The sequence below is a fragment of the Tursiops truncatus genome, chromosome 19 (genome assembly GCF_011762595.2).
Source record: "Tursiops truncatus isolate mTurTru1 chromosome 19, mTurTru1.mat.Y, whole genome shotgun sequence".
Taxonomy (NCBI): Eukaryota; Metazoa; Chordata; class Mammalia; order Artiodactyla; family Delphinidae; genus Tursiops; species Tursiops truncatus.
The window spans coordinates 19,508,746-19,524,272 of record NC_047052.1 but is presented as its reverse complement, the minus strand read 5'-3'; the positions used below and the strand labels follow the sequence as shown (position 1 = coordinate 19,524,272).

The 15,527-nt window shown below is 43.0% G+C and overlaps 1 protein-coding gene across 3 annotated transcripts in view; it reads right to left on the bottom strand.

The window, feature by feature from the left end:
• Window positions 1-6,603: 6,603 nt before the first annotated feature.
• The window catches only part of DYNC1LI2 (dynein cytoplasmic 1 light intermediate chain 2), a 28,940-nt gene continuing 20,016 nt past the window's right edge, over window positions 6,604-15,527 (bottom strand). For all 3 annotated transcript variants that reach the window (XM_004323256.4, XM_019935713.3, XM_019935714.3), the window contains one exon: window positions 6,604-14,483. In XM_004323256.4, coding sequence (XP_004323304.3) covers window positions 14,383-14,483 — 101 coding nt within the window. In that variant the 3' untranslated portion in view covers window positions 6,604-14,382. The remainder of the gene's footprint in view (window positions 14,484-15,527) is intronic.

Genomic DNA, 15,527 nt, shown 5'->3' with positions numbered 1-15,527 from the left:
CAGACAAGTTGTGAACATCTGTGGGCCTCAGTTTCCCCATCTGTAAATTGTAAAGGGTTTAGAATTGCGTCCGAGACAAAGTAGACACTCAGCAAATGTTTACGCATTATTGTTGCCATTATTCTCAACAAGCAAGGCAGGGCAAAGCATTCTGGAAAAAGGACCCAGCCTAAGCAAAGTCCTTGATGGAAAGGCTTGAGAGGTTCAGAAAGAGATGAGCAGTCTGTGTTCTTGCTCAGGCAGAAAGGGGTTAGAAGGCACGCGAAGGCAGGGGCAGGGACAGATTCTGAAGGCCCCTGCAGTCAGGGGAGCCATCAGGGCTGCACTGTGCTCTTTAAGAAGCAGGGTGCTGACATGATTGGATTTGGGTGCAAGTAAAGTGCAGATGAATAATTCAGTCTTATCTCCACTGTATCAAATGGGTAGTAGAGATTGTTGTCTTGAAAAATGTACAGAGCCCTTTATTTTTATTTTAAAATTTATTTATTTTTGGCTGTGTTGGGTCTTCGTTGCTGTGTGCGGGCTTTCCCTAGTTGCGGCGAGCGGGGCTACTCTTTGTTGTCGTGCGCGGGCTTCTCATTGCGGTGGCTTTTGTTGCACAGCATGGGCTCTAGGTGTGCGGGCTTCAGTAGTTGTAGCATGCAGGCTTCAGTAGTTGTGGCTCGCGGGCTCTAGATTGCAGGCTCAGTAGTTGTGGCGCATGGGCTTAGTTGCTCTGCGGCATGTGGGATCTTCCCAGATCAGGGCTCGAACCCATTTCCCCTGCATTGGCAGATGGATTCTTAACCACTGCGCCACCAGGGAAGTCCTACAGAGCCCTTTAAAAGAAGAAAAGTCGGGCTTCCCTGGTGGCGCAGTGGTTGAGAATCTGCTTGCCAATGCAGGGGACACAGGTTCGAGCCCTGGTCTGGGAAGATCCCACATGCCGCGGAGCAACTAGGCCTGTGAGCCACAACTACTGAGCCTGCGCGTCTGGAGCTTGTGCTCCGCAAGACAGTGAGAGGCCCACGCGCCGTGATGAAGAGTGGCCGCAACTAGAGAAAGCCCTCGCACAGAAACGAAGACCCAACACAGTCAAACATAGATAAATAAATAAAATTAAAAAAAAAAAAGAAGAAGAAAAGTCTCAGAGCCCCCAAGAGTGTATCTGTGGATGCCTAGGGGGTCCCCAGACCTATTCAGGGAAAGCTTGGGACAGCCATAAAAGCCCCAGGAGTTCAACAACCTGGTTCTTGGAGCGGGCATGGAGGCCCCCTGGATCAATGGGCACCTGAGCTAAGCGTCAAAAAACAGACAGGACTTAGGTAAGTGATCAGAGTGGGCAGGAAAGCATGATGGTAGGACACACCAAGGGTCAAGTCTGGGAAGCCAGGAGACTAGGGGAGCAAGAATGAAATACGAGCTGAGAAAAACACAAGGAAGTCCTGACAGCGGAAAGGTTTTAGGAGTTACTGTGAGTGGCCTGAATGTCACACCACCTGGCTCTTCAGTCAATATGCATGGGTAGACTCAAAGGTGGTTGGTTTGTTTTAATTAAATGTATTTATTTGGAAACAGTCTCAAAAAAACAGTTGTAAGTGCAGAATGAAGAACTTTTTTCCTCTAAACTATTTGAGAGTAAGTTGCCAACCTAATACTGCATCACCCCAAATACTTTAGTATTTATGCTTCTGTTCTATCCTCCTAAAGGAAGATGTTCTCCTCCTTCACCAGAATACGACCATCAAAACCCAGAAGTTATTCATGTTGCATTACTACCATCTAACCATTGGATCCCATTCAAGTTTTGCCAAATGTCCCTGTCTTTGTAAGAAAATGGTCCCATTGAGAATCACATGTTACCTTTAGTCGTCATGCTTCTTTAGTCTCCTTCAGATTGGAAGAGGTCCTCACACTCGCCTTGACTTTCACAACCTTCACACTTTGGAAGATTACAGCCAATTATCTTGCAGAACGTCCCTCAGTTTGGCTTGTCTGATGTCTCCTCACCATTAGATTCCGATTATACACTTTTGGCAGAAATACCCTACATGTGATGTTGTATTCTTCTCAGTACAGCCTATCAGGAGGCACAAGATTTCTGTTTGTCCTATTGCTAATGGCATTCACTTTTCGGGATTAGGCTTGTGTCTCCCAGGCTTCTCCATTACTCTTTTTTCCCCCTTGTGATGAACAAACCTGGGACAGAGTGAGCAATCGAATAAGTATTGACTGTAATGGATTATAACCCATCAAAGAAATCACATCAACTGAAATTTTGATGAGGCGGGGAATGCTGTTTCTCATTAAACTTTCAATTTATTTCATTATATCAATATAGACTCACGACTTTCTTTTCTTTTAATGGGCTGTAATCCATTACAATCTTTTTTTTTTTTTAATGCTCAAATTGTTCCTCAAATCTGGCCACTGGGCTGCTGTGTTTTTTTGACATGTTTCCATTGTTCTCTGAGCCCTTTCTTACTTTCTAACAGACATTCCAAGCTTACTTATACTGTCCCTGGCCCAGCCCTGGAATCAGCCATTTCTCCAAGGAGCCCTGATTTATTTTATTGGAGAATGGTACCTAGAAACTAAGTCTAGGCATGAGGTGTGTTCAATGGGCCGTTGCTGCTCCTAGGCCTGAGCTCTCAGTGCAAACAGCTAGGGAATATATGTATATAAACACACACTTATACATACACATATTTACATCTATATATTTTTTCTCTCTGTGTGTGTACTGAAAATCATGAGTTCACACTGATACCTCCAACTCCAATTCAACGTTCCAGTTTTCTCTCTTTCCATTCTTTGTAACTCCCTTCTAGGGCAGTGAGAAACCTGGCTACTGTCTTTCATACAGTAATTTGCTTGATCAATGCCTCTGTATTAATCCCTTTTCCATCTCCACCATCACCCCATCCCTGCACAGATGCCCCCCTACCACATGACCCCAAACTGGGCCACCCCTCTCTTGTGGAGGCTCTCTTCACCTAACTCAGGTTCTGACACCCCCTCTGGATGCCTTCCTCAGCCCACCCAGGCTGATAGCCTGAGTCAGGTCAGCCCTCTATGGGTTTGCTCTCTTCACCCGACTTGGGCTCTGACACCCTGTGTCCCCGCCCCCCTCCTAACCCCTGCCCTGTACAGGAAGCTGCCCTCTTCACCCTGCTTGGGTTAACACTCCATGCCAGGCCATTCCCTCATCCCTACCCATAGCTGGGATTCTCTTCACCCAGCTCAGTTTCCAAAAACCAGCTCTGGGTCACCACAGCTCCCCACCCCACCCCAACCTATCATGTTCTGCCCACCTAAAGGGTTTAGGGCCAGATCGGTGGGGAAGAGGAAGAGCCAGCACAAAGACCTCTTCTTTTAATTTGTGCAGAGCTGATTGTGGTGTTAGGGACAGCAGTTGGCTTGTCTCTTGCTCCCGGAAGACTACAAGCCCTGCAGGGGAGGACCCACCTGGTTCACCTATCACCAGCATCTTGAATGTCACCCACTCCTGCCCACAGTTCCTTGGAAGAGGACAATGGTTGCTGAGGAGAGGCAGGGAGGAGGCCGCAGGAGGCCCCATACCTCAACCACGTATTCGGATGCCCACGCATGCAGATAGTGGAGAGCTGCCTTGTCCAAGAAATCAGGCAGTTGCCCAGGTGATGGAGTTTATGGTGTGCTGAAAGCCTGTCTGCCCTAAAATAGCTCTTGCTCACAGTCTAAACTAGCAATTTTCTTTCTTCAGATTTAAGACCTGGTGTTTAGCACTCCCCGCGCTGGGGAAGGGTATGCAGATTAGGTAGCAGAAGGCAGGGAAGGAGCAGCAATGACACTTGGATTCTCAGTCCCAACTGCTCCTTTCTGTGTAAACTTCATAAGTAATTTCCCTCCCTGGCCTTATTTCCCCATCTTGAAAGTGGCGATTTCTAAGATCCTTTCAAACACTAAGGTCTGTCTCTCACACAATTAGTTCCGGGCTGGTTCGGTTTCAGGACTGTCTGCACACCAGGCACTGTGCTGTGCACCCATCTCAATGCATCCAGCCTCCCTGTGAGGTAGGTGAGATTGTCCTCACCACTTTCCAGATGAAGATGCTAGGATTCAGAGGTTAAGTTACTTATTTGTCACCCAAGTCCACTAGACTCGAGGTTCTCAGCTGAGTCAGCCCAGGCGTCCGGGCTGGAACTGTGGGCAATGGTTTTCCCTTTTATGTTAGAGCAGTTCTAGTTCAGCTCAACGCCAGAAACTCTTCTGGTTCCAAGTGTGGGCAGACTGGCTGGTTTGAAGCTGTGTTTGGTGATGCCTCCCTTAAGGACCCAGAGCCAGCAGCAGGGTGGTGTTTGCTGGCCTCCTTTGTGTCTAGGACCAAGCCACCCATGGGAGTCACTGGAGAAACCTGCTCTCAGGGGCAAAACCTCCTAGGGGTTGTCCTAGTTATGGCAAACCCACCAATTTGAAGCTGATTTCCCCTGAGGTAGCGAGAGGGAAGAGAAGGCGGGGACAGGAGAGAGGATACTGAGAGGCTATACGCAAAGATCACCAGAGTCCACATTCCAAGAGTCATGAAAACATGGACCTTGACCAAGCCTTAGAAACCCTGTGTGTGGATGTTCTCAAAGGGCATTCTGTGGAACCTAGAGGATGTCCACAGTCACAGTCGGCTGGGAAAGCCCACACTTGAGCCTTTCTGAAGACTCACACCAACACAGTCACCCATAAAACAAATCAAAACAAAAACCTGTTTCATTTAGTTAAAACTTGAGTCTTCTAATCCTTCTTAACCACCTATATGATATGCCCAGAACACACTTTGGGAAACGTAGATTTAGGCTTCGACAAATGCGAAGAGGAATGTCAAGAGCAAGGCTGCTGGAGAGGGGCAGAGCCTGCCCAGAACCAGGGGGTGTGCTGGCGCAGCTGCTTTACTACAAAGCAAAGCCTTGCAGTTTGCTCATCTCCTGTAGCTCTGCTGTAAGAGAGAACAGATCCTCTCAGATGGGTCTTCAGGGTGCAAAGCCACCTAACATTAACTGGAACCTATGAAATACCTCAATATGCACATATCATCTGTATACATAGTTTAAACAATTACAGTGTTTAGTTTCCCATGTACTCCAAAGTCTAATTCCAGGCTAGCATTTGTTAGATGGTTGAGTAGGTCAAAATGGATTCACACTAAAATGGCGCCAAATATTTTAAATATCAAGGACAGATGTACCACGCCATGGGCTGCTGACAGATGAACAAAGCACCCCACTCTTTAAAATCAATAACTGCCTTAAAATGGGACATAGTTAAAATCTTTAAATTTTTCCCCAAATGAAACTTAAGATCTTATAATCTGAAGTTCATATCTTGTTTGTCTAGAACGTTAAAACAGTTCCATGAAGAAGCTGATTGGGTGAGGTGGGTTTGCAGGGAGGCAGGGTGAGGAAGACAGTGGAGGCTGATGATCACTTAGGAATGTTAACTCGGTTCTACACAAAAAAGTTCAATTATATGTTCTAGGAAAACATCATACAATTGAATACCTCATATCACTCTTGAGATCTATCTTGAGTTGATTGATGAAAACAATCAAGATGGAACACAAAGTTAAACGTTCACATTACTGGAAAAAATTTTTACCTTTACCCACATAGGAATTTCTTAACAAGATCAGAAACACTTGGCAGGCTAGGCTCCTCTTGTCTGAAATGCTGCCCAAGGCTGGGGAAAAGATATCATGACCTCTCAATCCTCCCACACAGAACCCTGGCACCCAGTGATCTGGTGACCACCCCACGCCCCATTCCTAGCCTCTCAAACCCCTGCCATCTCAGCAGTGTCTCCTCTCCCTTCAAGCTGTTGAGTCCCTCAGAGCCCAGGGAGAGGCTTCTGAGCTGTCTCAACTGCGGCCTGGCTCTCTGCACCCGTGGGGGGCAATGTCCACCCACAGTGGGAGCTCTGGCTTCTTCCTCCTGCTCCCAACAACACTGCCACAGGCCTGTCATGTCCATCTCCCCCTAGTCAGAACTCACCATCTGCGCCTCATCAACCAAGTCCGAAGGAGCATCCAGACAGCACTCTGCATCCTCGTGGCTATCTGCAGGCCTTTACAGGGTAAGGAATACAGTACTAAGTAACAAGCACTGTCCTTGCCTCTGGAATCCAGGGCTCAGGAGTGGGATCCCATGGGAACTTCACCAGGTGAACGGTTACAGGAGGATATCCATCCCTCTAACCTCTATTTTCTTTAGAGATGAGATGATATTTAGACCACTAACTGTGAAATGCCATAAATGGAAAGGGTAGATTCTACAGGGGTACAAATGGGGTTGCCGGGACTTCCCTGGTGGCCCAGTGGTTAAGAATCCGCCTACCAATGCAGGGAACATGGGTTCGAACCCTGGTCTGGGAAGATCCCACATGCCACAGAGCAATTGAGCCCGTGTGCCACAACTGCTGAGCCAGTGCTCTGGAACCCGTGAGCCACAACTACTGAGGCCCGCAAGCCTGGAGGCCATGCTCCACAGCAAGAGACGCCACTGCTGTGAGAAGCCCGCGCACCGCAATGAAGAGTAGCCCCCTCTCGCCGCAACTAGAAAAAGCCTGGGCGCAACAAAGACCCAACACAGCCAAAAATAAATAATAAATAAATAAATTTATTTAAAACAAACAAACAAAAAAAAACAAATGGGCTTGCTGGAACAACATTAACTGAAGAGTTTCCTACAGGGTCAACCATCACACTGAAGACCTACTATATGCCGGGCACACGTGCACCTCCTCTAATGTTCACAATGACAGGAAAGAAATTTTATCCCCACTTTACAAAGAAAGGAGGCCTAAGAGAAGTGAAGTTCCCCAGTTTTGACTGTTTTCTTGTTCTACTTCTTGATCAATTTCTCATCTGTCTAAACTGTACTTTCCTGATTCAAAAGTAGTGAGACTTCCGTAGGTCAAAGAAAGCACCAGGATTGGAACCCACTGGAGCCCATGCCCTCCCCCTTACTTGTATATTCAGGAGTATTTGTACTGATGAAGGTCTACATCTCAGGCCAAGAGCCCTTACCACAGATGACCCCCAAAGCCATTCATGCCTTAAGAGGCAGAGATCCTTCCAAGAAGCAGAGTGGCAGGCATCCCAACCTGCCTTTCTCAGCAAAGTAACTGACTGCAATCCCATCCCCCTTTGCCTAGGTGATTGTACACCTTCCCTTTGGGTACATTCTCTGCCATTTTTCTTCCTGGCATATACCCGGAGAAAACCATAATTTGAAAAGATTCATGCAGCACTATTTACAATAGCCAAGACGTGGAAGCAACCTAAATGTCCATTGGCAGATAAACGGATAAAGAAGATGTGGTATATATATATATATATATATATATATATATATATATATATATACACACAATAGAATACTAGTCAGTCATAAAAAATAATAATGCCATCTGCAGCAACATGGATGGACCTAGAGATTATCATACTAAGTAAGCCAGACAGAGACAAATACATGATATTGCTTACATGTGGGATCTTAAAAAATGATACAAATGAACTTATTTACAAACAGACTCAAAGACACAGAAAACAAACTTACGGTTACCAGGGTGTAAGAGGGGTGGGGAGGGATAGATTGGGAGATTGGGATTGACATATACACATTACTATACATAAAATAGATAAGGAAAAAAAATAGATAAGGATCTACTGTATAGCACAGGGACTCTACTCAATATTTTGTAATGGCCTATATGAGAAAATAATCTAAAAAAGAGTGGATATATGTATATGTATAACTGATTCACTTTGCTGTACAGCAGAAAGTAACACAACACTGTAAATCAACTATACTCCAATTAAAACAACAAAAAAAAGGGAGGACTTCCCTGGTGGTGCAGTGGTTAAGAATCCGCCTGCCAACGCAGGGGACACGGGTTCAATCCCTGGTTTGGGAAGATCTCACATGCCGTGGAGCAACTAAGCCCATGCGCCACAACTACTGAGCCTGTGCTCTAGAGCCTGCGAGCCGCAACTACTGAGCCTGCGTGCCACAACTACCAAAGCCCACGCACTCTAGGGCCCTCATGCCACAACTACTGAGCCCACGTGTTGCAACTACTGAAGCTTGTGCACCTAGAGCCCATGCTCTGCAACAAGAGAAGCCACCACAATAAGACAACACGCACCACAACAAAGAGTAGCCCCTGCTCACCACAACTAGAGAAGCCCGTGCGCAGCAATGAAGACCGAATGCAGCCAAAAACAACAACAACAAAGGGAGTATTGCAATAAAGGAATTCACACGAAATTTAAAAACAAAACAAAACAAACTACATTTATCTTTTGACAAGGAAGACCCATGGCTAGGAATTTACCCTGAAGGTGCATCTCCAGAAATAAAAGCAACACACACACAAGGTTATTCATTGCAGCATTATGTAAAAACAAAAGACTGGAAATGTCTTAAATGTCTATCTATAAGAGACTGGTTGAATAAACTATGGTACATCCACATAATCAAGTACTATGCAGCCATAAACAAGAATACTATACAGCCATAAACAAGAATAGTAAACTGAACTGACATATAACTTTTAGGCAATGTTCAGTGAAAAAGTACATATTGCATGTCCACCGAAAGGGCCTAGATGCAACAGCACCCAGTAACACTAAGCATGCCTACAGTCCAGATCTTGGTTTCTAAATACCAATCCCCACTAAAAGAAACCAGGACTCGCTGGGAAAATGGCTGATTCCAGGTCAGAGGCAGGGGAAATGCAAGGTGGGCCTGGAACATCTTTTTGTGCCAGGAAGTAGGGAAATGTTCAAAGAACGATGGGGGCGAGTCAAAAGGACACAGCTGTATCTGTAAGAGTCTAGTATCCAGAATATATAAAGAACTCTTACAATTATGCAGTAAGACAAATAATTTTAAAGTGGGCAAAGGATATGAATAGACATCTCTCCTAAGAAGCTATGTAAATAGCCAATAACAACATGAAAAGATGCTCAACATCATTAGTCACTAAGGTACCATTTCACTCACTAGGATAACTATAGTTAAACAAACAAAAAACTCCCAGAAAACAAGTGTTGGCCAAGATATGGAGAAAGAACATTATACATTGCTAGCAGGAACATAAAATGGTTCAGTTGCTATGGAAAAGTTTGGTGATTTTCTGCTAAAATAGAATTATCATATGACCCAGCACTTCCACTTCTAGGTATCTGCCAAAAGAACATATGTTTACACAAAAACTTATATATGAATGTTCACAGCAGCCTCATTCATAATAACAATTGGAAATAACCCAAATATACATCAACAGATGAATGGATAAACTAAATATGGTTTTCCATGCAGTGGGACATTATTCAGCTACAAAAAGGAATGAAGCACTGACACAATGCTACAACATGGATGAACCTAGAAAACATGCTAAATGAAAGAAGCCAGATACAAAAAGGCCACATATTGTATGATTCCACTTATGTAAAATATCCAGAATAGGCAAATCCATAGACAGAAAGATTCGTGGTTGCTAGGAATGGTGGGAGGGAAGAAATGGGACTAATAGGTATGGAGTTTCTTTTTGGGGTGATGGAAATGCTCTGGAATTTGATGGTGGCAATGGGTGCACAACAGAGTGAATATACATACTAAAAACCCCTGAAATGAACTTTTTTTTTTTGCAGTCCGCGGGCCCCTCACCGCTGCGGCCCCTCCCGTCCCGGAGCACAGGCTCTGGACGCGCAGGCCCAGCGGCCACGGCCCACGGGCCTAACCGCTCCACAGCATGCAAGATCCTCCCGGACCAGGGCACGAACCCGCATCCCCTGCATAGGCAGGCGGACCCTCAACCACTGCGCCACCAGGGAAGCCCTGAAATGAACAGTTTAAAATGATGAATTTTATATTGTGAATTGTATCTCAATAAAAGGGAACAAAAAGGGGCTTCCCTGGTGGCGCAGTGGTTGAGAACCTGCCTGCCAATGCAGGGGACACGGGTTCGAGCCCTGGTCTGGGAAGATCCCACATGCCGCAGAGCAACTAGGCCCATGAGCCACAACTACTGAGCCTGTGCGTCTGGAGCCTGTGCTCCGCAACAAGAGAGGCCGCGATAGTGAGAGGCCTGCACACTGCAATGAAGAGTGGCCCCCGCTTGCCACAACTAGAGAAAGCCCTTGCACAGAAACGAAGACCCAACACAGCCAAAAATAAATAAATAATAAAAATAAAGGAATTCCCTTAAAAAAATTTTTTTTTAAAAAAGGGAAAAAAAGGACACAACTGGTTGAAGAGGCTCCCACTCATCAAATCTGGAACAATTTGAGCATTAAAAAGTATGAGTTATTAGATTATAACACTTTGAATTAAAAAAACAAAACTGTAAATTCATAGTGAAAATAACTACCCAAAAAGGGTAGAGGAAAGAAAACTCTTCTTTATAGATGAATGCCAGCTAATACATGTAGGGGAATGATGGGATAAGAAAATTACCATTTAAGAACTCCTAATGTGGTAACTGATTTAGGTAAGATCATCAGTGGATGTCATAAAAATGATGTGTAAAAAGGTGGCTGAAATCCAACATCTTCAATGGTATCACCCCACTTTGATAGATATAGGGGACACTACCTTAAACAAGGCATCGAACCCAGCAGCACCAATACAGGGACAACCTGATGTGCAATACTGGAACATACACAATCTCACTTATAGCATTCTTACAAAAAATGTTTAACCTAAATGAAATCATGAGGAAACAATAAGACAAATCCAGATTGTGGGATATTCTATAAGACAACTGGCCTGGACTCAGCTAATATATTTAGGGGTGAAATGCCCTGGTGTTTAAAACTTATTTTAAATGACTCGGAGAAAAAAGTATACGTGTGTGTATTGAGACAGATATAGGGAAGGAGGGAGGGAGGAAGAGAGGGACAGAGAAAGCAAATATGGCAAAAAGTTAGTAACTGGTGAATCTATGTAAAAGAACATGGGTATTCAATATATCCTCTTCCAACTTTTCTGTAGGTTTACAATTTTTCAAAATAAAAAGTTGGGGAGAAAAGCTGTGTAATAAATCAGCTTTAAAGAACAGAAAATTCAACATGCTTAAAGTGTAATAATCAGAAACACAATTCATCTCTAATATAAAGTGTCCGATTTTCTTAAACATACTTTACTGTTGCCCATTTCAGCAGGTGAGAAGCATTACGGTACAGCTGCTCTGAAATTCCTCTATGAATCCTCAAGGCTTCTAAATTAGTTAAGTGAAAATTTCTTACCCAATTCAGATAATCAAAAACTTATCTAATAGACAAGAAAATATGTTGGACAACTCACACCCCCTTGCACTTTACTTACAGCCTGGAACTCCACATATATCAAAATATGGTTTTAAAATATTCTTTAACAGAATTTCTGATAATTTCAAATGAGAGAGGTATACATTTTTAGCTACATGGTAGATACCTTATATGACTAGCAGACAATTCAGTGTATCTCCAGTGGGATGATTTATCATAAAGAAAGTCACCAAAAATTGTAAGCAGTCTGGATTCGTGTTTATTGAAGCCAGTAATTAGAGACATCTTCTTTTCCAGCACTAGAAAGCAAGGTTCCACATGACTGCATACTGCATCTGGACAGAGCCACACCCCTGGACTAAGGCTGGTGGGGGAATAATCTGCAGTCCTAATTTTAAGTTAAAAACACCAATAAACCTAGTATAGAGACAACAGTGAACTTTCACATACAGCATCAACATTGTTAAGGTCATGATGTACAGAGCAGTCACTTTCAACTTTGTTAAACTAATAAAACACATCTTCAGTTTAAATACTGGTTTAAAAATGCCAATCCAAAAAAAAAAAGTGCAAACAAAATTAAATAATTCTAGCAGCATACCCGTTGCATTTTTAGGAAAGACCAATTCATGGCCTTTATCGTGGCCTTATCTTCAAGGTTGGGCTTACTTCTTTGATTTTTCCATTTTAAAGACAAACAGCAGATGTAACCACTACAATGTACATAAATAGTCATAAAATTATCTTTAACAGTCTACCATACAAGTGTATTCTGCAAATGAAATGAATTTTACTTTAAAAAGTAAAGGCTGTTTATTGTTTGGCCTTTGGTTCCAATGCATGAAAATCCCAAAATAACAAAAAATATGCTCCCTCCTCCCACCCCCCCTAAAAAGAACCCTGCAGCTCCCCAAAGTTGGTAGACTTTGGCAACCACTGAGCACATGACACTATACATCAGTTTCTTCTGATCCTAGGAGTATCCACTTGTTATGAGAAACTAAAGTGATCTCCAAGAAACCTTCCTTCACAAGACAGGTGTCTTAGCATTTCTTCGGTTTTAGTACATTTTATATTGACACAAAAAGTGCTTATCAGTTTAAATGATAAAAAATAAACAAAAAGTAAAGTTTTGCATTAAAATTTAAAATCACACTGTATCCCTCTTAGGCATGTGCCGTTCGAAGAATTCTTTCTTATTTCTGAGGTCACTCATTTTGTGCTCCCTGCCCCTGCCAGCTGCTATGGAGGGATTAAGTGACCCCATCATTCGTGTGGCCACAAGCTGTTTGGCATCTATTGGTCATTACACCACAACCATCATTCCAAGTCAGTTTACTGTCATTACCTGGAAAATCTGGTAACTGGAAGCCAGAATACATTAAAAAAAAAAAAAAACTGAATTAAAAAGGGGGGAAAAAAGTGTATTTTCAACAATAAGACTGGCACAAGAAACACATTTTTATGTTTGTCAGAAAGGCAAGTAAATACTCAGCTTTCTCCTTAACAGTGTTCAGACCTTTACAGAAAAGCAACTCAAGACAGTCTTAGAGTCTTGTTATATAACATATGATATTAAGTTATGTCCAGTATGGTTAGTGGTCAGTCAAATCTGGTATGTAAAAGTAATGACATTAGGGAAGTTATGCTTAGACACAGTACAACAAACATTCATATAAAAAAAGTAAATTCCACATAAGTGAACTGTAGTTTTTCCCTTGATTTGACAACAAACGTTTTATATATTAAATTAATGGTAGTGTTTGCATTTTAATGTTCTGTGTCATGTATAAAATTAAAAGTGCCATTTTAAATCCATAGAAGTCACTTCCAGGATGATGGTGTGGCATGACAATGTGCATGAATTCGCCCTAAATGGAGACACTTGAAACACTTATTTCCATAAGAAAAAAATGCTACAGTTTATGAAAAACATAAAACAAGAGAAATTTCCATTTTCAATATAAAACATTCACACTTATTTGTCCATCTGATAGCACTGATGAGACCAGGGAGCTAGGACAAAACCCTTTTGCATCAAAGGAACTCCACGAAGGTTTCCAATGACCATAAGGCAGGGACTGGTGTAAGCCAATTAACTGGAGTGTATTTACATTGAAAACCTCCTTCAAACTTTCTGTAGCACACTGCATTATGGTAAAATGAGAGGTTGGTCACCCATTCTCTACTAGTAGGCCAGCCTGTGGTAGTTAAAAAAAAAATTATTTTTAAAAACAAAGCAGAAGCTATTTAGAAAACACAATTCAAAGTAAACTAAATTTGTAACTGCTGACTTTAAACATACCCCACAGTGACTGCCCCACGACACACACGCGTGGAGCCCAACACCTCCCACAAGGACATGGCCTGGGCTAAGCACGTGAGTCCTGGGCAGCTGCCATCTTCCCCACCCCCATACCGGCTCCACCTGACTCAGGCATCCCCACACTTAACACATCTTTCATAAGTTAAAGATGCATTCAGAACAAGTCCAATTCCCATTTTGCTTAGTGTTTAGTTTGGAAATGCTTCTGATTTTAAGTCTTAAAAATGATTATTCGACTTCTACTGAACACACAGTATTTACTAACACTGCTCATCTCCTCCTCCTCCACTTCCTGCAACATTCAGCTTCCCTACCAACACTTCTCTCATTCCTCCTTTCAGTCTTTCTCTTTCCTCGACTTTCTGCTACTTAATCTGCTTCCCAAGAACAAGTGAATCTGTTAACATGCAACTGGTCAGACTAGCCACCATCTGATCAATGACTTCCTGGTCTCATTGGCTCCACCCTGAAAGTAAGTGGGCCCTCTTTCTCTCCATCTACCTTCCCCTCCCCAAGAAGCCCAGCTGCACTTGCTGCCCATGAGAGAGCCACATGCCTGAGAGTCCAAGGGTTATCCTTCACAAAGGGGTCTGACACATAACCTTCCTAAAGGTGCATTTCACACTCGGACAAGCCAATGAAGTATTTTTTTTTTTTAAGTTCATCTCCCCTGCCCCAAAAAACTGATAGCATGTGCCATATCAGAAAAATCCTGGTCTTAGAGCAGATCAATATAGTTATTTGGTCATTTTACATATGCACTTTTTAAGGAGGATCAGGCTTCATTTTCTGTTGAAGAGTTTGTTACCATGGAGTCTGGTTTTCGAGTCATTCTATCCAGTTCTTCCTGAACATTTGTCAACACAGTCTTTTGTCCTTTAAAGAAAAAAAAAAAGCAGCAGTGATGAGAGAAGAAAAAAAAATTTTTTTTAAGTAACATTTAAAATTATACAGATTTCAAAAAAAACCTATACAGATTTCTATAATCATTTTTGGTGATAATAACTCCAATAAGAATGAGGAAAGTCTTTTTTCATTGCAATGGTTATAAGGAGACAGACTCTAATTCAGCCCTTCTTAATTCCAAATGCCACAGGTCTGGGCTCCCCAACTACATTACTGCCCCCTGCCTGGGGATGCCTTTGTGCCAAACACAAAGGCCTTTCTGAAAACCCTCTCACCCCTATGCTCTCTCATCACCATCTTCCTAGAGGTGGTATTTGAGTTTCTGGCATGCAGCAAACGACTTTCTGTACCTCAGACAGAACAGGTGTTTATGTTTTGTTACTAATTACAACTGATTCACATGGATATCCTGGAACACCATATTTCAATAAGAATATAAGACTAAGGTTGGCCATTTCGATACAGCACAAAGTTGGTGCACATACTTTTTGTTGTTGAACATTAACTGGGGCCTAGAAGTGACCCCTATTTCCTCCCAGGGAATACCAGTTTATAGCCTGGGCCAACAGATCAGACAGATTCTGAGTCTTCAAGAACTCCAGAGCACCTGAAAGCACAGGCTGACCTGACGATGGAGTGATTTCTTGAGGGTTTCCTTTGATTGGAAAACATCAATTAAGGAAAATACTCTATTAATATTACTTACAGCCAATGGAAAATTAAAACCCTTTGGAAATGGCCTCAAGCTTTCTGGGAAAATCTGTAATTCCCAAGGAACCTGTTTCTTTTGTTTCAGAGACCAAAAAGACATAGACTTGCCCTATGTGCCCACATGGAAGAACAGATGGGTGGGCTGTCACAGAGATGTCTATGTGTGACAAGGGTGGGGAGCTTCATGGAGGAGAAAATGACGACCCTCCAGTGAGACAGTGAGGGTTCACAGGCAGCTGACGGCAAGACTGGAGGCAGTAGAGTGAGCAAAATCCTTGTAAAGCAACGCAGAATATTAAAGAC